The 23,584-nt window shown below is 35.3% G+C and overlaps 2 protein-coding genes across 2 annotated transcripts; one reads left to right on the forward strand and one right to left on the reverse strand.

Moving 5' to 3' along the window:
• Window positions 1-1,716: 1,716 nt before the first annotated feature.
• On the reverse strand, window positions 1,717-2,223 carry LOC126803332 (late embryogenesis abundant protein At1g64065-like). The gene has a single exon (XM_050531132.1). The coding sequence runs from the start codon at window positions 2,221-2,223 to the stop codon at window positions 1,717-1,719; it is 507 nt and encodes a 168-aa protein (XP_050387089.1).
• Window positions 2,224-8,330: 6,107 nt separating this feature from the next.
• Window positions 8,331-9,066, forward strand: LOC126803189 (late embryogenesis abundant protein At1g64065-like). Its single transcript, XM_050530955.1, has one exon. The coding sequence runs from the start codon at window positions 8,403-8,405 to the stop codon at window positions 9,063-9,065; it is 663 nt and encodes a 220-aa protein (XP_050386912.1). The 5' UTR covers window positions 8,331-8,402; the 3' UTR covers window position 9,066.
• The last annotated feature ends 14,518 nt before the right edge of the window (window positions 9,067-23,584 follow it).

Raw genomic sequence — 23,584 nt, forward strand, 5'->3', positions numbered from 1 at the left:
TCAAGCATTCTTCATGACCCTACTGCATGCTGCTTTAACATCAACCCATATGAATCTCATGTGGGTAATTAATTAGTATCTCTTTTTTCATACAACCACGAAATAACCCCAATCAAGTTACTAAAAAAAGAAAAAAAAAAGAGTTATCCTAAGCTCACCGCCTCACCCCAAATGCATATATAAAGCGACGCCTTCCTGTATTTGCAAGGCATTAGTAAGTCGATCAGTTAGCTGGCTTCTATACCTTGCTTGCTCATCACCTCAACTCCTCAAGCATCTTCACAAAGGTAGCTTCATGAACACAACTACACAAGTGATCGAAGAGTAGTAATAATAAGCGAAAATGATTTAGTCTAGCTACGACCTTCGTCTTTCACTCTTTTACTTTCAGCATATAGCTTATAAGAATCATCATTAAATAGTTGAAGTTAAAGTCATCCATCATGATTCTAAAGAAAGCAAACCCATATATAACAAACGAGGAGCACAAATTAACAAGCAGATCGATCGCGTACGTACATCTCGTATATATAACTATCAACTGGCACTGGATATTGCTGACACTTACAAATACTATGTATGAGGAAGCTGCAGTTCATTTCATAATGCCTGTTCTTCTTGATTAATTACTCCTCGATCAGATCAGAGGGCTGTAAGCTTTGTAGTCACCGACGTCGTCACGGTCGTGTCTTAGTCGGTTAGTTGCATGCCGTAGCCTTAGCTGTTGCCACCGGCACCTTATCATCGCCGAAACCAAACAAACACACAAAACATGGGATAACGGGAGAATTCTAGAAAAGACGTCATCGCAGTACGTAGTTTGACTTTCTTTTGAATGCATGGTTAATGAAGCAATTAAACAAATAAGCTAGCCTTTTAGTTTTTCTCTGATGTCTTTGTGCAATATATTTTGCAAAATAATATTACGGTTGACCTTGTTTGCTTTACATCATTTCAAATATTGTTTCTCTGTCAAATTAATTTGAAGTTTTGAACCCAATTCCTTAGAGCAAATCACGTTCAGAGATAAGAGAGAGATAAGAGTATGCGAAAGAAAAACCGATTTACTTTATTAATTTTATTGATTATTGGCTTTAATTGAATTGGTCAAATACAGCCCAACTTAATCACGTGGGTAGTGCATGATTAGGTTAATTAGGATGATATATATGTATGTAACCTAATGGTACTAGGATATATATATATATATATATATATATATATATATAGTTATGCTGCTGCAAAACAAAAGAGGCAGAGGGTGAGAATATTCGTAATTAACCTACAGCCGAGTCTTCTTTATTTAGAGAGAAGAGCAGCTATTTGGGGTTTTAGGATTAGAGAGTTTTAGTACAAAGCTATATTGTATTCTGTCCAATTGATCATAATAGAATTTCTCGCTGGCTCCGAAAGTGGACGTAGCTCAATCACATTAATTGAGTGAACCACTATAAATTATGTGTCCTTGTGTTTTCTTTTCTTTATTATTTCATATCAATATTACTGTTTATTTACGCTTCCGCACACCAAATTTCACAAGCCACACAAATAAATGAACACAAAGATGTCCCAAAGATCATCAAATGCATATATCCACTTATCTCAAGAATCAATTAACTACACCAAATGATATTCTAGTTGCATTTGATATCGTGGACTTGTTTACTTGACAAATTAACGACCATGGTGCATTTCATCTCAGCTGATTTCTTCTTCTTAATTAATCATGTTCATCAAGTACACCTTCCCATTTATCTTCGAGTGCGTGCTAAGCGCCACAGACCCTAAACTTATATCACTGGCCAAGTTCGAATTAACGGTAGTCACAGTACCGGACACGATCATCTTCCTGGTCGCTCTAGTCCTTGCTGTTTCCTGAGGAACTACAACATCCCCGACTTGGGTTCCCTGATAAATAAAGCTGATGGAGCTCTGATCATACTTGTACCGCCCAAAATTAGGGTTCTTGACAGAAACTTCAGCAACGAACCACATAGTAAGCGAAGGATTGGCGCCGTTTGAGGTGTTGAGGTCCTCGACCGTGATGGCTTGGATACGAAACTTGGGGCTCTTGACGCGCATGACCGTGAGTGCGACGACGGTTATGACTATGATCTGGAACACAGCGAAAACGGCGATGTAGACAAAACATTTGATGCGCTTCTTTCTACGCAGCTCATGATCGACGTGAGCTCTCGAGGATTCTGCATCGCTTCTGGCCATGGCTTGGCCATTAACATAGGGTGCGAAAGGATAAGCCTCTTAATTCCTCTCTGTCATCTTTGTTCTTGTTACGTTTGTTCTTTATTTATTTTTTTGGAATGGTAGAGTGAGATTTGGGATATGTAGATTGAGGCGAGACATAGCCAATAATATACTGCAAAGTTTGCTGCCGGCGGCATATATCAGTATTCAGTATATGATAAGGTGGTCAAAACTTAGACCTTCCATATTTTAAGAGGCATATAAGTATTTTTTTTTTCTCATATTTTAAGAGGCAAATAAGTGTTGAGCAATCATGTGGACTTAAAATTGGTATTAATTAAGCAAATAATATTTATGTAATTGTCATTCACCTAATTCCTACAATAATCTTTTCTTATATAACTCTGAAAATCAACCATCTAATTAATATTCAAAGTATAAGATAGTAAATTGATAAATTGATGTGACTATAAAAAAGGAAAAAAGAAAATATTAGAACATGGCAACGGGATTGAAAGAAACTACTTTATTTTCTTTTTCTTTTTTGATATTTGACTTCAATTTGAGAGGAGTAAAAAGTTGGATACATGTTAGGTTTTATTTTTACTTCAGTGTGTGCTAGCAAGAATTATCTTGTGTTATTTTTTTAGAGCATCTCCAACAGCTCCTATGAAACTCAACTTATCTCTATTCTAGAGGAAAACACTACATTTTTGCTCAAACAGCTCATGTAAAACATCATTTATTAAAGAGAAAGTGAGAAGAGAGAGAGAATAAAAATCTCTACATTTGTAGAATTCTCAAAACTTGTACAATTAAATGAAAAATCTCTAAACTTTATTAATTACCTTTAAATTCACTTTTTCTACCTAAACAAGAAAAACGTCAATTCACTTTCTTTACTTAAAAATAAAAATGTCAATAACGTCAAAATTATAAATTTTTTACTTGAACAATATATAATATTTCCATATATTCAACAAATTATACAAAAATGCATTTAAGTTTGTTGAATAAAATAGAAGAGTTGCTGGAGTTTGTTGTAATAGCCCTATTTTTCATATACAAATTATTAATTTTTTAGAAATCGATAAGTTTGTAAAATTGATTAAAATGCGTTTGTTTCGCTTTGCGACGTTGTAAATCGAAAACGGAAACGTTATCGGAACTTTTAATTAGAAAAACATTATGTTTCCGCGACGCGAGAATCGACTTTTACTCCGTCGCTCCATCATGAAAGTTGTAGAGCTCGTCGATACGAGTTCGTGGACACTTCACGCGTTCTAATCGGACTTCGTATGTGAAAGTTATTAATAACGGAAGTTAGTTTCCGATTTTGGAAGTGGGTATAAAATGAAAACCCCTTTCTCTCTCCTTTCTCCAGCCTCCCTCTTCTCTCTCTCTCTCTCTCTCTCTCCCCGATTTATCTCTCTCTCTGTCTCTCTCTCTCCCTCAGAAATTCACCGCCACCGATCTCGGTCCCTAGGCCGCCGTGGCTCTCACCGCCGGCCTCTAGAGCATCGTATGGACCTCCGCAGCATACTCCGAAGTCGACACGCCATCCCGCGCCGCCGTGAGTCCTCGCGCTCCAACCTGAGACCTGCGATTCCTCTATCACTGTCGAGCTCCACCTCTGGCGATCTTCCGGTGGTTCTCAAGCCTAAGGGTTTGTGTGTGATTTGGATGGATTTGTGGAGGATTGGAGGAGATCGGAGGAGGATGGAAAGAAGGATAATACTGCCGCCTTAGGCGGCGCGTGTGGGTGCATGAGGAGGGTAGAAGGCGGCAAGAGGCCGTGGAGGAGAAGAGGAGGGAAAATGGAGAGGTTTGGAGGCGGCGGTGGCGTGCTACGCGCCGGTGTTAGAGTCGGCGCGTGGGCCCCACGCGATGTCACTGCAGGCGGTACTTGAGCGCCAGGCGCGGTCGCCAGAGGTGGCGCGTGAATAGTTATTTTGAAACAGTAATTTTGTAAAATTTATTTTTACGTACTGTAAATTTTAAAAAGTGATTTACGTATAATAAATGTGAATTTATTTTATGTACGGTAAATGTAAATGTAAATTACGTACAGTAATTGTAAAAATAATTTTGGAAGAGTAAATCGTAATTATTATTTACTGAAACAGTATTTACGATTAAATAGTACATGGATGTACATGAATACGTAAATGGTATGCATATGTACAGAAATACGTAAACAGTATGTACTCGTACATGAATACGTGATTAATATGTATTTGTACAGTAATATTTGAATAGTACTACGTGAACAGTAAAATCGTAAAAACCAGAAATTGCTGATCAATAAAATATTATTACTGTTTCGGCATTTAAGGTTTTACGTAACGATTCTAAATTCACTTCTTATCTTCTCTAGGTGACCGATACATCAAGTAAATGATTCATTTTCGGAATCATGGAAATTACGCTCAGGATTATAAGGTGAGTAAAATCTCACAGTGACGAATCTGCCCTTGCGGAGATTCAGGAATATGCTAAATTTTAAAGAATGAACTATGATATATATATGATATAGTGGATTGTGTATGTGTATAAATAGTAAAATAAGTACATATATATGGTTTACTATATTATATACTGTCGTAATTTCCGTTGCAAATAAGTTCATTTTGGTGTTGAGATTTATTTATTGAGCATGTTGATTTGATTTGTACAATATCATGGGATGATTGTTGGTACGTGGTTTTAATATTGAGTTTTGTTAAAATATTTTATGTCTTCGGATGTGTGATATGTCTTCAGACGTGTTTTATGTCTTCGGACGTGTGTTATGTCTTCAGACGTGTTTTCTGTCTTCGGACGTGTTGGCATGTCGGAACCTAGCCTTGGTCGGGGGAAAATTACGATACAGTTAGAGCTATAATCTGTCTGCCGGTGTACTGCATAAGAGGTAACAGATGGGTTATCGGCTTATGAGTACCCATATTTTGGATATTGGGTAGCAGGTGGTTGCCCGATGTCGGCGGCGTACTAACATGAAGGGTAACAGAGGTGTACCTGGGTCTCATGAGTACCTGTATTATAAATGCATTTGGGTAAACAGATGGGTTGCCTAATTTCTCATGAGCACATATATTTTTCATATTATTAGACAACCAGATGGGCCGTCTAACTGACTCATGAGTGCATTTATGATTAATGCTTTGTGGATTTTCGTATATATATTTTTATGTGAATTATATTGTTGTTTTACTCATACGAGCTGTAAAGATTACTGTGTTTGTGTTTACAATCCCGATGCACTTATTTGATGGTGTAGGGGATAATTCCGCACGTGTGGATTAGCGGAAAACGACGGACAACTCTGAAGATTTGAAGTTGTTTTATTTTATCTTGTGGTGAGGATTTAAGAGGATTTTTACATTTCCATTTGATATAATGTTGAATTATAAATTTGGTTTGTAATAATCAATTTGACTGAGTTATACTATGAACTCAGTAATGATCCGATGTGCCATTAAAATGATTTCGATTTATTGAGATTGTTTTAGAGTTTTCATGACTTCAGAATTTGAGTTTCATACTCAATATTTTAGGGTCGTGACATTTGTGATATTTTTTTATAGAGATTTTATGATTTCCTCTTTTATAATAGATAATTTATACAAGAGATGTTGGAGATGCTCTTTTACCAGAGATGTTAGGATTGTATTATCATGTTAATTGTAGGGGCTAATTACAATATAATCGTGGTTTTTCGTAGGGGCATAGTGCGTGCATAAACGTTAATTTCAATTAAAGCCTATTAAGTACTCCATTTACGACAATTTCGAACGCGGTAGAGGCCGGCCGGGGATTGGTTTGACATAGTAGCTTGGATCTGTAGCTAATTAATAGGATGGTTAATGTCGTACGATAAACGTAGGAGTGTGGGACTTTGGGGGGTGATATCATTTCACTTGGCACACAAGAAAAGTCATGATTTGAAAGTTTAAGTCCAAATAATTAAATATGTCGCCACATTTGTCAATTTCTTTCTTTTTAATCAATTGTTCAATCTCGTCCTCAAAAAAATCAATTGTTCAATCTTCAGTTCTTCACTTAGGAATTAGACTTCTTCCGGCTTCTGATGTCTTCAGGAGGAGAAGACATGTTCGTCATTTGTATATTTTTTTGCTGACCTGGTACGTGAATAGTTTAACATTTTGGAAATATATTTTCAAATATTTTTGAGAAAATTCATCAATCCACTTACATCGATATCACTACACAGATCGACAAAACGTTTTAGTTCGAACAACTACCATTCAATTTAATTAGCAACCAGAGATCATGCAGCTCTACTTGCTAAAAGCAACTACATATATATTGGTGAGATACATCTAATTATTATTATTTTTTGAAAGGACATCTTATTTTTTATCATCGTAATGATTATCAGAAATAAAAATATATCTATATGAAACCATTACTAGCAGTGACGAAATCCAAAAAATATTTGCCAGCCAATGCAAGAATTACTTGTCACTTAAAAATGTAATTTACTTCAATTCAAAATTGGGGTTTCATATAATACTGCATATCTAAACTAAATTTAACAAATTCGATCAAATTTATCAAACTCATTAAGCATTCATAGTGAGACAACAAGATTACATGATAATCAAACATTCAAATAAGTCATTAACCAACAAATGAATGAATTAGAAAAAAAAAACAAAGATACACTTTGATGAATCAATTTGAATGAAATGTATTGAATCAAATACTTGAATGCATTCAGAACTAAAATAGTTTTCTCTTACTTGTCAGGTCTTTGGGGGAGAAATTAAAGTTGAGAAAGACATTTTGTCTTTTGAAATTTAGTTTTGAGAAGGTGGGGACATTGGTAGAAAAGATAAAAGTCCAAAACTCTTGATGTGTAGTTCATAATGCCTCAACTTGCGTGTGTTTTAGCCTAAATTAAAAATATACAACCGACGTTGTTTTGGCAAAGAAACATAATTAATGAAACAACATCATTTTGGGCAGAACGAAGAGAAAAAAAAACAAGAGAAAGACCTGCCACTGTGCCGTTGTCTTCTATCTCCATTTTCGTCGGATTCTGCCATTTTTATATGGCTTATCTCTAAAAAAAACGTCTTATTCTATGCCTAGATCTTGAACCTCGCCTAGACAGCTACCTAGACTCGCCTACACGTGAATTCGCCACTGATTACAAAGGTTTACGTAGAGAGAAATGCTATTACACCATGCAAATATATTAGGCAAAAAAGTAAACAAATAAATAAATAAAATAAAGGATGGATGTTGAAAGAACTAGATAACAACTTTGAAAGAAGCAAAACCAAGATTTTCAATGTTCCCCACACCAACTTAATTTTCACATTGAAGGTATGACCTTTCCGTACAAAAATGGAAAATATGTTCTTCAACGACATCATCTAAATAATGTCATGAGCAACGAACCTAGATAGGTAGCAAGGTGCTTATCTTTTCAAACCTTCCACCTATCAAGTTTCTTCATCTATGTGAAACTTCCGTCAAATTAAGCTGCTTATCTTAGCTAATTGCTGATGCTTCCTTGAATCAAATCAAATTCTCAACTAGAATTTTTCTTCTCGGTACTTTAATACATTTCGACGCTAATTTTTTTACGGAATGTTCTAGTACCAGTAGTACGTGTATCATTTAATGATTATTTCCAAAGATATTTAGTTGCTTAAAAAGCAAACACGTAACCATCTTTCGTCATCAAAGGAAACTTGTCTAAAATTACCGATAGGTGGTAGAGGTCGAATTATTGATGTAAGATGGATCCAGAAAAAGGGGGGTTTCTAGTTATAATCCAGAAACGATTCGTGTATATATTTCACAAAAACGTGAAATCAAAATAGGTGATAAAGTAGAGACCATTCGTACGAGTCAATGTTCAACTCACAGACACCTTCAGCGTTTGGAAAAGACCAAAGAAAAGTACCCAGAAGAGAAAGGACCTCGCTTAGCCTTGTAGTCTTGTACGTACCGTACATTGGTTTATACTTATACAGTCATATAGGTACAGTATACTATTCAAAATAGGGAGCAGTGATCCTTGTCTATATATACTTGCTTGCTGCCTTGATCGATCCATCACCCATTTCCAATATCACTCATCACAGCACTCGAAAGTTGAAATACCAGAACCCCAAACCACGCACTTCATTTGTTAAAGAAGTTAACTTAGCTAAACCACAATGGCAGCGAATAAGGGATCAACATCGCCCTCTCCGTTGATGCCCTCCGCCCCCAGCTACATGCGGAGTGATCAGGAAGCCGCAGCGTCCGCTCCACCGAGCGCGGCAGAGCTTCGTCACAAGAAGCACATGAGATGCCTTCTCTACGTGACTATCATTTCCATTTTCCAAGTAGTAGTCTTAACAGTCTTTGCACTCACCGTGATGAAAATCAATAGCCCTAAATTCCGGGTCCGGTCGGCGACGATCATTGATATTAAAGTCGGCAACGCCACAAGTCCTACGTTTGATTTGGAAATGGACGTTCACTTTGGAGTGAAGAACACCAACTTCGGCTACTTCAAATATAAAGACGGCTACGTTTTGTTTTCATATGGAGGTGTGAGAATTGGACAGACCAATGTGGAGGAGGAACGTGTTAGGGCAAGATCGACTAGGAAGGTAGACGTATCATCCGTGAGCTTGACCTCGAGTGCCGGCAAACCTAACTCACGGCTGGGCAGTGATATTAGTACCGGGGTTATTCCGATCACGGTATCTTCAAAGTTGGATGGAAAGATTCACCTGATGAAGGTGATCAAGAAGAAGAAGTCTGCTCAGATGAACTGCAATATGGAAGTTGTTCTGGCCACAAAGTCTGTCCAAAATATTGTATGCAAGTGAAGCGAATACCTTTGATTTCAAAATATATGTTTGAATTGTTTTTTGAATCTTTGATTTTTGCGTATGTTAAATACCTTTTTGAGCTATATATTTTCATGAGGAATAACGTGTTGATCGTTATAGATTCTCTGTTTGAGTGTAATACTATATGAAAGTTTCATTTTGCTTGTAATTTTGTTTTAATAAAAATAAGAGATTCACCTTCTTTTTGAAAGGGGTCGGGAGAATATCCCCCAGCACTAAATTATTTAATTAAACGGAACATCAAAGAAATGATTCGGAGGGGACAGAAGGCCAAAACCCCGGGATACAATAGAAGCATAATATAAATCCTCGTATGGAACATTCTGAATAATAACAGGACTCTCATCTAAACAAAATTCATCAACATCAGAAAAATTAGCAAGTTGTGATAACCTGTTAGCCACGCTATTTGCTTCAAGGAAGATATGACTCACTTGAACAGAGGAGAGTGTATCTAAGTACATCTTACAATCCTCCACAAGCCGACCCACATCAGATAAATCACATGTTGTACGCGCAATTGTCGCCGCAAGCAAGGCACAATCGCACTCTATTTCAACATCATCCCAACCATCCTGAATAGCAAGAAGAATACCGGCACACAATGCCTCCGTCTCCATATGTACCGCCGACCCAACATGCTGAAACGGTCAAGCCAGTGCAGCTACACATACACCATTAGCATCACGCACCACTACTCTTATGCCTCCTTTCCATGTATCCTGAAGAAATGAGCCATCAACATTGATCTTCAATCTACCATTCGGGGGTACCTTCCACCCCACCTTCATTCTCTTCTCCTTCTTACGAACCACTGTAGTAACACTCTGAAATTCAATAAGCCATTGAGTTGCCCAATTCACCAAAAACCAAAGATCAAGACCTTTTTGTTGCGACACTAACTCATTACGGGCCTTCCAAATTACCCAAAGTAAGATAAACCAAATATCACATTGAGGTTTGGATAACAGTTCCAACATATCAAAAAACCAACAAGAGAAAAGAGTCACTTGATTCTTACACCCCACCGCCGACAGAGAGCTTATATTCCAAATCGGAGCAATCTTCTTGCAATCTCTAAATAAATGGAGCTCATCCTCTACATTCCTACCGCAGCATACACAAGAAACATCCTTAACAGATTCACCTTCTTAATTAAAAAAAGATTCATTTTCCTTGTAGTTCGGCTTTTGGGCCTGGCGTCGATATTTAATGGGCTCAAAAAAAGGAAATTTGATGTATTGCACGTGTTTGATACATTGAGGCCCAAAAATGATCACCATCAGAAATTCAGAATTGAATTTGAGCAATAATTCAAAATTAGCTAGGGTAGTGTTTTCCTGCAATGTCACGGTGACAAATAAAATTGTGATCATTTACATATGATTCTAAATTGAACATCTAATACCGATAGAATTGAAGTTGGCGAGTGTGTGAGCTTTTAGTCACAAAATGGACTGGCATACATGATCACCGCGTATGCAAATTGACAACATGGAGATCGAATTTAACTTGTTCATCGCATAACTTGGACGATGATTGGGACAGATCCAATGAACTGAACCAATTGATTCAAAGTCCAATTGTAATGTTTCCTCAATATGTTGTTTTCCCCAAACAGAAAACTCATTGGAAAATGACCTCACATGTAATGTACCAAAGACATTAGTTGGTTTCTTAGAGTCCTATAATAATCACCAGAAGACACAATATATAACTTTCAATAGGGGAAGGAAACAGAGCAAATCTATGGGTAATGGGTCCTCGGTTTAACTAAAGGTGTCGGCTCTTTGTGTAGTGTTTCTTGGTGGTGCATTCACTACAACAGAAAGGTTATTTAGCGAGGAATTTATTTTCGAGAAATTAATTTTCCTCATAAAATGTCACATTTTACGATGAATATTTTGTTTCCTCACTAAATATCCACATGTTTTCTACGAGAAACAAACTTCTCTCACAATAAACTACTTTCCACGACAAAAATATTAGTTCCTCACAAAAAATAATCAGTATTTGGTCTCACAAGCTAGGATATTATTAGCGAGAAAAGTGAGATTTTGGTGAGGAACTTTGTAGTCGTAAAATACACATTTAACAAGGAAATTATGATTTTGTCGTTATAGTTTTGGCGGAAAAAATTGGAAAACCTGTGAATTCAATAGCGACAAATATAAGGTTTCCTCGCTAGAAATATTTGTTACGCGAGAAATTAATTCCTCGTCAAAACAACTTATACCGAGGAAATTATTGTTTCCTCACGATAAGTTTGGCGGAAAATTTTGCAAAACCCGCCAAATAAAATAGCGACAAAAATAAGGTTTCCTCGCTAGAAATATGTGTTACGCGAGAAATTCATTCCTCGTCAAAAGAACCTATACAGAGGAAATTATTGTTTCCTCACGATAAGTTTGGCAGAAAATTGTGCGAAACCCACCAAATTTAATAGCGACAAATATAAGATTTCCTCACTAGAAATATATGTTACGCGAGAAATTAATTCCTCGTCAAAAGAACCTATACCGAGGAAATTATTGTTTTCTCACGGTAAGTTCGGTAGAAAATTGTGCAAAACCCGCCAAATTTAATGGCGACAAGTTTTAGGTTTCCTCACTAAAGTTCTGTGTTTTACGAGAAACTATTTTCTCATAATAAGGAGCTATTTGTGAGGAAATAAAAAATTTCGTCGTTATTTTTTTGGCGACAATTTGTTTGGAATCCGCCAAATTCAATGCGAGAAGACCATCGTTTCCTAACAAAACATTCATAGTTTACGAGGAACTACTTCCTTGACCAAAGTTTCATTTCGTGGGTAAATAATGATATCGTTGTTGTTTGTTTGGCGAAAACTCTTACAACACCCTTCAAACTCAATGACGACTAAAATATGTTATTATTGTTAAAGATTAAATTTTCACTGATGAATAGTTTCCTCGCCAATTTGGTCACCGTCAAAGCTTGCCTAGGGAAAGTCACTCATGAAATTGGGGATTTATTAGAGACAATTCATAAGCAACAAAGATGATGAAACCCCGCCATGCCACCATGATCAAAAGCTTGACCAATCCTACAAAAGATATAATCGATTACTAAGAACAACATGAACCAATTCTAATCAATCTTACAAAACTAATACTAATTGCCACAAAAAAAGAATTAAGCCTTACAGAACTAATACTAAATAAATAAATAATTACCACAGAAGTTTGTCATTAAGTCACGAATAAAGATATGATTTTTAACAAAAAAAAACAATTTAGTTATTCTTGGAATTGAGCTATATTATAAATTAATCACTTTCTTCATCACTTTCTTCCTCATAACCATCTTCTGGATCATCATCATCGTCATCATCATCATCTTCTTCTTCTTCTTCTTCAATGTCGTCACTTATGAAGTTCTCACCCCTATCATCATTCATCCATTCATCATTCCCAACATCTAAAGCAATAACTTCTGGCTCAATATCGTGCAAATGTAATTCAGGAGTTTGAAGACCCTCTTCTTGAACGACCCACTGGACATCATTAAACTCATCTTGCTGATACGCATCGGTTGTGACTGGATCAACATCATCCTCATCTATCTCTTCATTAGTATCCTCAACCTCCGGGACATCCCATACATGTCTGAGTTGCACCTTCTGTACAACTTTCCAGTGAGAACCCAATTTATAGTCATCAAGATAAAATACTTGTTGGGCTTCTGTAGCAAGTATGAATGGTTCATCATCATACCACGTTGAGCTTGTATTAATGCTAGTGAGATTATAATCAAAGCGTATCATTCTCCTCCTTTCGTCTCTACTTGATAAATCAGTGTTGAACCATTTACACTTGAATAAGAAGACTTGATTCATATGCAAGTATGTCAACTCCACAACACTTAGTACAATACCATAATAATCATGACTTCCACCAGTGAAAACTCCTGGAACATACACCCCACTATTTTGGGTAATGCGATGATCGTCAAGATCTTTTGTATGAAATCGAACTCCATCAACAATACAACCAGTGTACGTATGAACACGTATATCCGGCTTACAAGCTAGACAATATAGCTTATCAGTTGCATCTACCAATCCATTTTCTCTCATGCTAGTCATCTATGAATTCCAATGAAAATATTTAGTTATTGATACAAATATAATATACTAATTATTAATATTGAGTTGAATAACTTACTCGCTTTTGAAACCAATTTGGAAACTCATTTTCTTGTCTTTTATACAAGTTGGCACTACTTCTTTGCATCAACTCATCCTCATGTTCTCTGCATATGTAAATTAGATAATTAAATACATTAGAACATGCATGTACTAATGATCACCGATGCACAAAAAGTTCTACACTTGCTTTTTCAAACATGCTACAGATTAAATTTGATGAATTTTAATTTGAAAAATATTATTGAACTTAATAAACGCAAATGCAGAAATGGCACTTACTTGAGATAAGGTTGCACCTCATCACAATTATATAGCACATACCAATGAGCTTTATCCACCTCCTTCCGGTCCAGTAATTTATACTTTTTCCCACTAAATGGACGAACTTTTTGAGAGAACACTGATAAACCAACACCTACTTCGTTATGTTCTACATCAACATTGCGTTCTGCTCGATTGAAACGGGTTTCAATCTCACGAAAATACATAGAACAGAACGTAACTGCTTCATTGACAATATATGCTTCTGCAATAGAACCTTCAGGTTTAGCTTTATTTGTAACATATTTTTTATATGTCCCCAGATTTCTCTCAATTGGATACATCCACCGATAGGTAACCGGACCACCAAGTATAGCTTCACGAGGTAAATGAATTGCCAAGTGAACCATTACATCAAAAAAGGCTGGTGGAAAAATCATCTCCAACTTACATAGTATTATAACAATCTCTTTCTCCATTCTTTCTAAGTCTGAAACTCTCAAAGTTTTTGCACATAATTGTTGAAAGAAAATTGCCAGCTCAATAATTGCAGTGCACACATCCTTGTCCAAATACGGTCGAATACCAACAGGGATGAGACGTTGAAGTAAAACATGGCAATCATGACTTTTTAATCCATGTATCTTCCCATCGACAATATTCACATTTCTACAAATATTAGCAGCATACCCATCAGGATATTTCACAGATTTGAGAAACTTACAGAATAATCTTCGATATTCCAATTTGAGCACATATCTTGCATGAGGCTTCTTCAATTTATTCCCTTGAAGTTTGAGATGCAATCCTTTTCTTATTTTCTTATCTGCCAAGTCCAAACGAGCATTTCTGGTGTCTTTTGTTTTCCCTTCGATATCCAACAAAGTTCCAATAAGACTTTCAGTAATATTCTTTTCAGCATGCATCACATCAATACTATTTTTCAACTTGCGGTTGGACCAGTACTCTAACTCATAAAAAATACTTTTTTTTGTCCAATTAAGCTCATGAGACACACGTTTTCGCTTTAAATCAGGATTATCAGGATGCTTACCAGGTTTAGTTTTATGAACAAGATCTAGTTGGGCCAAAATATGTTCTGTAGAAAAAATTCTGGGAGGAGGACGATTTTCTGCTAAACCGTTAAAATCTTTACTCCTTCTCCATTCATGATCATGAGGTAAAAATCGCCGATGACCCATATAACATATTTTTCCTCTCAATCCCTCTGATGTTATATCTTCGTTACAAATAGGACAAGCTTTGTACCCTTTGGTGCTCCACCCAGATAAATTGCCATATGCTGGAAAGTCATTTATAGTCCATAATACGCATGCCCGCAGGTTAAAATTCCTTCCAGCAGAAACATCAAAAGTTTCAACTCCAACCTCCCACAGTTCTTTCAACTCATCTATTAATGGACGGAGATACACATCAATGTCTTTTCCAGGTGCTCGAGGACCTGGTATAAGTAATGACATCATAGTAAACATTCCTTTCATGCATTTCCAGGGGGGCAAATTGTACGGAACTACCATAACCGGCCACATACTATAACTAGTGCTCATGTTTCCAAATGGATTAAAACCGTCTGTAGCAAGACCCAATCTAACATTTCGACAATCTGCAGCAAAGTTAGGATTCTCGTCATCAAAGTTCTTCCATTCTTGGGAATCAGCTGGATGTCGAAGAAACCCCTCTTCATTTTGTCTTTTAACTTTATGCCATTTCATATCAGTCGCCGTATGTCTCGACATAAATAACCTCTGAAGTCTTGGCTTCAATGGAAAATAACGCAAGACTTTATGTGGTACTTTCTTACCTTTTCCATCATTAGACATGTATCTCGGCTCTTTACACTCTGGACATTTATCAAGATTCTCATTCTCTTCCCCCCAAAACAATGCACAATCATTTTTGCATGCATGTATTTTTTCATACCCCAAACCCAATTCTCGCAGCATATTCTTGGCTTCATAATTCGAGGCTGGTATCGAGACACCTTCTGGATGCGAGTCTTTTAAAAGATTAAGCAACATGTCAAAACTTTTATTGCTCCAACGTCCAAGTACCTTGATATGCATTAACTTCAAAATAAAAGATAATGCAGAGAACTTTGTGCAGCCTGGGTACAATTCTCGTTGAGCCTCATTAAACAAATAATCAAACTTGTTAAAAGGAGCATTAATGTAATTACTTGATGTCTCATCCTCCATCTCCATAATTGTAGGCCCTTGAACATCATTTAACATGTCATACACCATAGCATTGTCATCATCCTCCTCGATGTCATCTTCTATTTCCTCATCCATTTCGTCATCTACAACATCAATAAAATCTTCCCCGTGCTCAGTCCATGTAGTATAGTATTGTGCAAACCCATTTACTATTAAATGTTTGCGTATCTCCTGCAAGAAACGAGTTGGTAGTGCGTTTTGACATTTGCAGCAGGGGCAACGCGTCTTATTATCATGATCCAAATGTTTTTCCGCTGCATTCATAAATGTTTTCAGACCCTTGATAAATTCTGGGTGGCGAAACCTGTCTCGTACGAACATCCAACTTCTGTCCATCCTAAAAAGAACTAAATTATTGTTTAGCAATTTATATAAAGTAAATATCATCCAATCACCATCCACGCTAACCTAAGCGCATGTCGGGAATGCATTTAGGGTTCCTTTACAATGTAACATGTATATATACATATATAACAATAATAATAATAATAATAATAATAATAATAATAATAATAATAATAATTAGAAAGAACCTCTCACCTGAACAATTCAAAAATAGATAGATTGGTCTTCCTTTCTCGTGCTCCTCCAAAGTGTGTAAAATTATAATCCACTACTCTGTATGGCATAATAGATAATTATATTTACTTTATAGTATTGTAAAATTGCTTTGATAAAACCGTTTAAATTGATGTGTATAAAAGGGGAACTTTTCTGGAATGAGTACATAGGAATGCAAGATCAATAAAAAAAATTAACTACAGTAAAACTGATGCTCTGCACAGAAAGCAAAATCAAACTAACTAAACTAGCAACTTGGAACTAAAACAAGAGAGACTTGTAACAAAGCCATAATAAACCCAACGCAATTTGAGAATGCAATTTTACCTTGTCGATTAGAACCCAACCAATACTTAATTGAAGGCTTCTTCTGTTTTTTTTTTAAAAGAGAAAAATCAACTCAGAGTTTATCAAGGGGACAAATAATCGAAATCCAAAGTAAGAGGGCAATTGAAATTACCTCAAATCATATAAAGGATGGTGATGCCGAGAGAGTGAGCCTCAAGGATGGCTATGAGATTATAAAGGCAATTTGATCGGAGGACTTACCTAATCATTACACATAGAAGAATGGGGTTAACGCCGGAGAAGATACTATGACTGCTAAACCTCTGTTTTTATTTAGTATTAAAGATATCAATATGATGTTAGCTAATAGTAGTTTCTTGTATTTGATTCTATTTGGGCTGTTTGGCTCCTTCTCGGATTGTCCTAATGCAATTTTGATTACCAAAACAAAATAAGGATGGCTATGAGATACGGTGATGCAAAGATACTATGTTATGCTCCTGTAAAATTACAGTTTACTCCATGTTCACTAACGAAAAACTATATATCTACTATGAGGGTTAAAAAGGGTATTAAAACTAGATAAACAATTACTGTTTAATTAATATAGCTCGATGCTCGATCAAGTGGAAATTTTTAGCTAATATCGAAATCTAGGTGAGGAGTAATCTCCACAAAGATAAGTGATATGGGTGAGGAGCAATCTCTAAACACATTTGTGTGAGAAATACTTCAATACATGATTCGATCAAGTAAGGAGTACTAAACTCATGGTGAGGATCAATCCTCTTAAAGCTAATCTTCATGACAGGTATTGCGAAAGAAATCCGAATGAGTAGAATCTAGGTGAGGAGTGACCTTCTAAAACAAATATGGGTGAGGAGTGGAAATGGATCACCTCAAAGCAAAAATATGCTTCAATAAGTACTTAAAGTTTAAGCATGTTTGTTATTTCCTAGTTCTAAACGGTGCATTGGTTGGTGATCATTAAGAAATCCGTACTATTTAAATAAATGATGACATATTTGACTATTTTATGAGATTCATCTAGGAACATGAATTTTGTGTGTGTCACTCGAATTTATCTCAAATGAAATCCTATATATATATACCGTTTGTGGAGATTGCTTAATTCAAATTATCCTCACTCAAATGGAATCCTATATACCGTTTGATTCAAATTCACTTCGAGGAAATTGCTACTCACTTAGATTCCACATGTCCCTCTTATGAAATACTACTCCTCACACATATTTGCTTTGATGAGATTGCTGCTCACATACATTCTACTCATTATTTAGACTGCTTTTAAAATATCGTTCATTCAGATGTGAGGAGATTGCTCTTAACCATGATTCAGAAATCTTCACTTGGATCAATTAAATACTTTTCACCCAAATTTGTTTCGAGTGATCGCTCCTTACCTAAATTCCACTTGCTCTTATGAAATGTACCTCATCAACATTAATTAGGTTTATGGAGATTACTCCTCACCTAGATTCCACTTGATATAAATTTTGACATGAACATCAAGCTATATAAATTAGAGTCAATGTTGGAATCTAAATTATAAATCTAGCTAAAATTCTTTTTTAACCCTGATAGTGGATCTTGTTTCTTTAGTTAGCAAACACAGACAAAACGCTAATTTCACAGGAAAATAACATAGTGTCATTGGCATGATGTTAATTTTACAAGGCAAACGGATATAGAGAGGGAAAAAAAATAAGGCGCTAACCTTTAGGTTTCAGATAATAAAACCAATAAGACATAATTATAACCTTTATAACCTAACTCTACTTTTTCTTAAATCTAATATCTCACATGTGCCGCCTTTGAATAGTTGCTCTCTCTTGCATCACCGTCTTTGAAGATTTCAACTTTGTAAGTAAAACTAAGTTTTCATCTTTCTTCTTTCTTATGTATATATTACGGATCGATCAATGCCCATCTCTCTTGCTATGCCCTTCGAGTATCTTAAGAAAGTAGATCGATCGATCTCTCATTTAGGTAGAAATCTATCTAAGCCAGAAGAAGATGAACCTGAGGCATGCATAGATTGTAAATTACTTATCGATCGATGCGTCGGAGGCAATAAGTACTTGGTAGGAGTTTGAAGGGAAGGAGAAATCACGTGTTTGATTAAGTTGTCAAATTCAATACATTCCTGGGTACAACCCTATGGAAGAATCTTCATCGTTAATTGCTAGAAGTTTTTTAAGTTGTAATCGTTGAATTAGTTTTTCCTTAGACAACGAGATTATTCACATTGCTTAGCTTTAGGCTTCTTGTTCAGCAAGCAGCCATTTAGGAGTTTTGAACTCTTGTTGTAATTTGTATTTTCACAAGGTAATTTCAGTTTGCTATTTTTGCAGATTTTGTATTTGCTTCTTCTGAAGTAGATCACAAGATGCGCCGTTCTACTACCTCTAATATTCAAAAGCCTACTACTGGTGTGTATTGTATTTTTTTGTTTTGTAAAATTATAATTTATTTGTTTATCAATTTATATTTTAATTTAACATGTATATGTATAAAACCAGGTAATGCAGCAAGTAAACACTTTCGCACAATGGCTACTGATTTGCCATCCCAAAAATCTGTACGTGTTGCATCCGGTTCTACTTTAGGTAAATCTTTGAAATCTATTTGCCACAAAAATATATGTATATATAACGTTAGTTTTCACTTATTAATTTGACTTGTATTTAATAATATAGCAACTGTGTATGTTAATAGGTAATCCGGTGACTAAACGCATGCGTGTTCAACCTACTGATCAACCAAGTCAAAATTCTGTACAAAATGGACTGAATTCTACTGCTAGTATCACTACAGAACGAACTACGACTGGTACCTATTGTTGTAGTCCTTTTTTTAGTAAATATAGTAAAAAGATAACATAATATAATTTTCATTTATATCATTTGTAAAAATAAGTGTGTACCTTAAATCACAAATATAATGACAGGGATTAGAGTAAGTGCACGTCTTCAACATCAAGTTGCTAATAGTCCTCCATTGACAAATACTGAAACTGAAGAGCAAAATGACAATGTGACTGAAGAGCAAAATGACAATGTGATGTCACCTGATAATCAAGACCCTCCTACAGGTATACAATATTATGCATTTTATTATATTTTGTGAATGAGATATATTTATGATATTGCATTAATAAAATTTATGTTAAAGGTCCAAAAAAGGTGCGGGGAAAGACAAGAGGAGTGAATGTAGATAAAGTGTTGTCTCAGTTGAAATCCAAAATACCCGTTACTCTAACTGAACAAAATGGTAGACCTACAGGCCCATACGCTGAGATGTTTGCAAATGAAATTGGTTGCACCATTCGAAACCATGCTCCATTGAATGTGGAAAAATGGAAAGAGATTACTGAATTTGATGTGGATAACTTAATCAAAAGAATACAAGTGAGTGAGGTTGACACCAATTGCTTCGAGTTCATTCTATATATTATATATTTTGTTTGACATGAAATTGTTTTTGCAGAACAAGTTTGACTTTGACATGTCTCTCCCTTGGGTGGAGAGATATGTTATGACAACCTGTAAGACAGTGTTATGTAATTTTCGTTATAAGTTGAAAAAACATTTTGAGAAATATTCAACAATGGAGGAGGCAATTGAAAACAAACACGAAGATGTCAAGACTCAGGAAGAATGGGAGTTTCTTTGTAAGCATTTTTCTAGTGAAAAGTTTTAGGTACAATATTGTTTATTTTTTTTATTAATTTCATTAGAATTATCTTTCTGTCATATGATTTTTCTTTACATTTAAATTTAGAATAATTATTTGACATGCACAATACTTTTAGATTCGTTCGGAAAAGAATGTTATTAATAGGTCAAAGTTGACACATCACCATAAAGCTGGCTCAAAGTCATTCATGTCTCACCAAGAGCAAATTGTAAGATTCTATAAATTATGTTAATAAATTTATCGCTTAAAACATGTGTATATTAAAAGAACTTGTTTGAATGCAATAGGCAGCACAAACTGGAGAGATGCAAGGTGCAATTGATCGCTTTGAAACTGAGTACCGAAGCATTAAAAAAGGTTGGGACTTGGGAGCAAAAGCAAAGTGGGTAAGTAATTTTTTTTAATGATGCTTACATAAAATTATATGTTATTTTTTATTGAGAAATATGTTTTTTATTGAGAAGTTACATATCATCTGTAACTGTCAATATTTTGTATTTCTACTTTTCTAGGATGAAATGATACAGATGCGAAATGAGACGACTCAACCTGATGGAACTCGTACAATGACAGATGATCAAATTTGTGCAAAAGTTCTTGGAACCAAATCAGGCTACATCAAAGGTTGTGGTTTCGGCCCTAGGCCTCCACCATCAGGAATTTCTCATTCATCAATTACTGAAATGTCCAAAAAGAACAAAGACTTAGAAGAACAACTTCAAGAGACCCAACAACTTGTATGAAGTCAACAAGAAAAGATTGATGCACAAACTGAGGTAATCCAAAGATTGGAGGAGCAAGCCAGAAGGTTCGAGGAGTTCATGGCTAACTTTTATAGGCAACATCCTTCTACTTGAGCATATTTATTTGTGAAAATTCTTAGAACACCTTGAACTTGTTATTGGTTTAGGTTATTTTACTACCATTTATCATAAACCAGTATTTTAATTATAATTTATTGTTGAATTTATTATTGGTCTATTTATTTTAATTAGTTTCAAATTATATAAATATAACAATTATTTGAATTTTACCACTTCCACGTAATAATAGTTAATTGTGATGAAATATAATTTTCTCGCAATAGGCTATAAAATGTACAATGAGGATAATAAATTTCATTGATGTATATTACACCACTTGTATTGATAAAAATAAATTTCCTCGTTATAGATTATCAGAGGTACAACGAGAAAAGTGATTTTCATCGTTGTAGATTATACAACTTACAACGACAAATTGTAAATTTCCTTATTATAGGTTATAACATTACGACGAGGAAAGCAAGGTCGTCGTTGTAGGTTTTACAACTTACAACGACAAAAAACCAATTTCCTCGCTAGTATGTAACATGATGAAAGTGAATTTTCTCGTTGTAAATTAGACAACTTACGACGATAAAAGTCAATTTCCTCGCTATACTGAGTATACCCTTCAACAACAAAAGTAAATTTTCTTGCTATAAATCATAAAACATGTATCGACCAATGTAACATTCCTCGTGATTGAGTATTCTTTTGGCGAGGAATATTACCTCTATTGATGAATTTACATTTCCTCGTTATAAATTACTTATGGCATGGAAAGTTTTCCTCCTTGAAATGTACTTATAGCGACGAAAATGTTTTTATTTTATTTTTTATGAAATAATTTTTTTTAATTATTTACGTGTCGTTAGCGAGGAAATAAAAGTTTAGCGGTGAAATTTATTTCATGTAGACATGTATTTTACGACAATTTTACAGTCTGTGAAAAATTTTACCAAGGAAAAAATATAAGAGTAGGCGATGAAACAATTCGTGGCTAAAGCATAACAACGACAAAAAAGGCTTGTCATCGCCAAAATGATTTCACGAAGAAATATTATTTTCCTCGCAGAAACTTTTCTTGACCGCTCTACCGCGAGGAACTGGTGACCAAAATATTTTCCTCATGAAATCACTATGGCGAGGAAATCTCAGTTTTTAGCGACTAATTAACTCCTCACGAAATAGCTTTTTTGTTGTAGTGATTGCATTCATCGTTCAAAGTGCTTTCAATGTGAAAGCTTTGGACCTTGTCTTCTTATTGTTTGATGAACTGATGCAATGAACAGTTAGTTATCGTGGCTCAATTACTCGATGTTGATTTGGGACTTGGAATGATTATTGTACATCTTAAAAGAGCAGTTCATGAGTCCTTCGAATGGTTTAATCCTAGTATCTTAGTTCTCAAAGAAGATGAAAACCCTTGAGCTATCTGAAGAGTCGATGGCACGAGAATTGGAGATTGAGTAGTAGTAGAATATTCGTGTGGCATTCGCGTCGTGTTTGTTTTCGAGTTTTGATTAAGAGGTTATGAATCCTTAATAAAACTTAAGTAATTGCGATATGTTATACATCAATTGTCAAACTTTAAAGTAAATTAGATGTTTTGAGTTCAATGCTCAAACACTTCTCCTTACGTAATACTTTAGTTGACGTACACAGAAAAAAAAAACTTATTATTCAGACTAAGAGTTTTTTTCACCAACAGTCCCTCAACTCTGGTGTACCTACCAATGTGATACCTCAACTCTTAATCGTACCAATGTGATACTCAGACTCTAGTATTGCTATCATTGAAGTACTTCCGTTAGTTTTTTTTAACTTTTCCGTTATCTTGGTGATGTGGCAGTTACGTGAGGCCCACAAAGAGGGTTAAAAGACAAAATTAACCTCATCTGAGAGGAGCAATGTTTTTCCCGCCCTTTACCTTGAGAAAGACACCCAACAATTCCAATTTTGGCGCCAATTTTCCCTCCATACTCCTTAATTTGTGTCTCTTATCTAAACTAAAGAACTACCGCCAACCAGTCGACCACAATCTGATAAAACCTAGATCAATCTCATTTTCTATTTTTACCCTAGCACTTGTTAAACTAACAGAATAAATATAAAAATTTATATGGAACATCTCATTTCCACAATCTCATAAGAATATAAAAACACATAACTTAACGAAATTCAAATACATGTTTAAGTACCATTAGTTGCCACATTTTATGTTGATCTGCCATGATTTTTGCTTGTAAGAACTTTTAAGTACCATTAGTACAATGCTTTATCTGCTGGTATTATTCCCTCTGGCTTAACGAAATTCAACTACATGTACCATTAGTTCTTACAAGTAAAAATCATGGCAGATCAACATAAAAGGTGGTAACTAATGGTACTTAAACATGTATTTGAATTTCGTTAAGTTATGTGTTTTTATTCTTATGAGATTGTGGAAATGAGATG

The sequence above is a fragment of the Argentina anserina genome, chromosome 7, assembly GCF_933775445.1.
Source record: "Argentina anserina chromosome 7, drPotAnse1.1, whole genome shotgun sequence".
Lineage (NCBI taxonomy): Eukaryota > Viridiplantae > Streptophyta > Magnoliopsida > Rosales > Rosaceae > Argentina > Argentina anserina.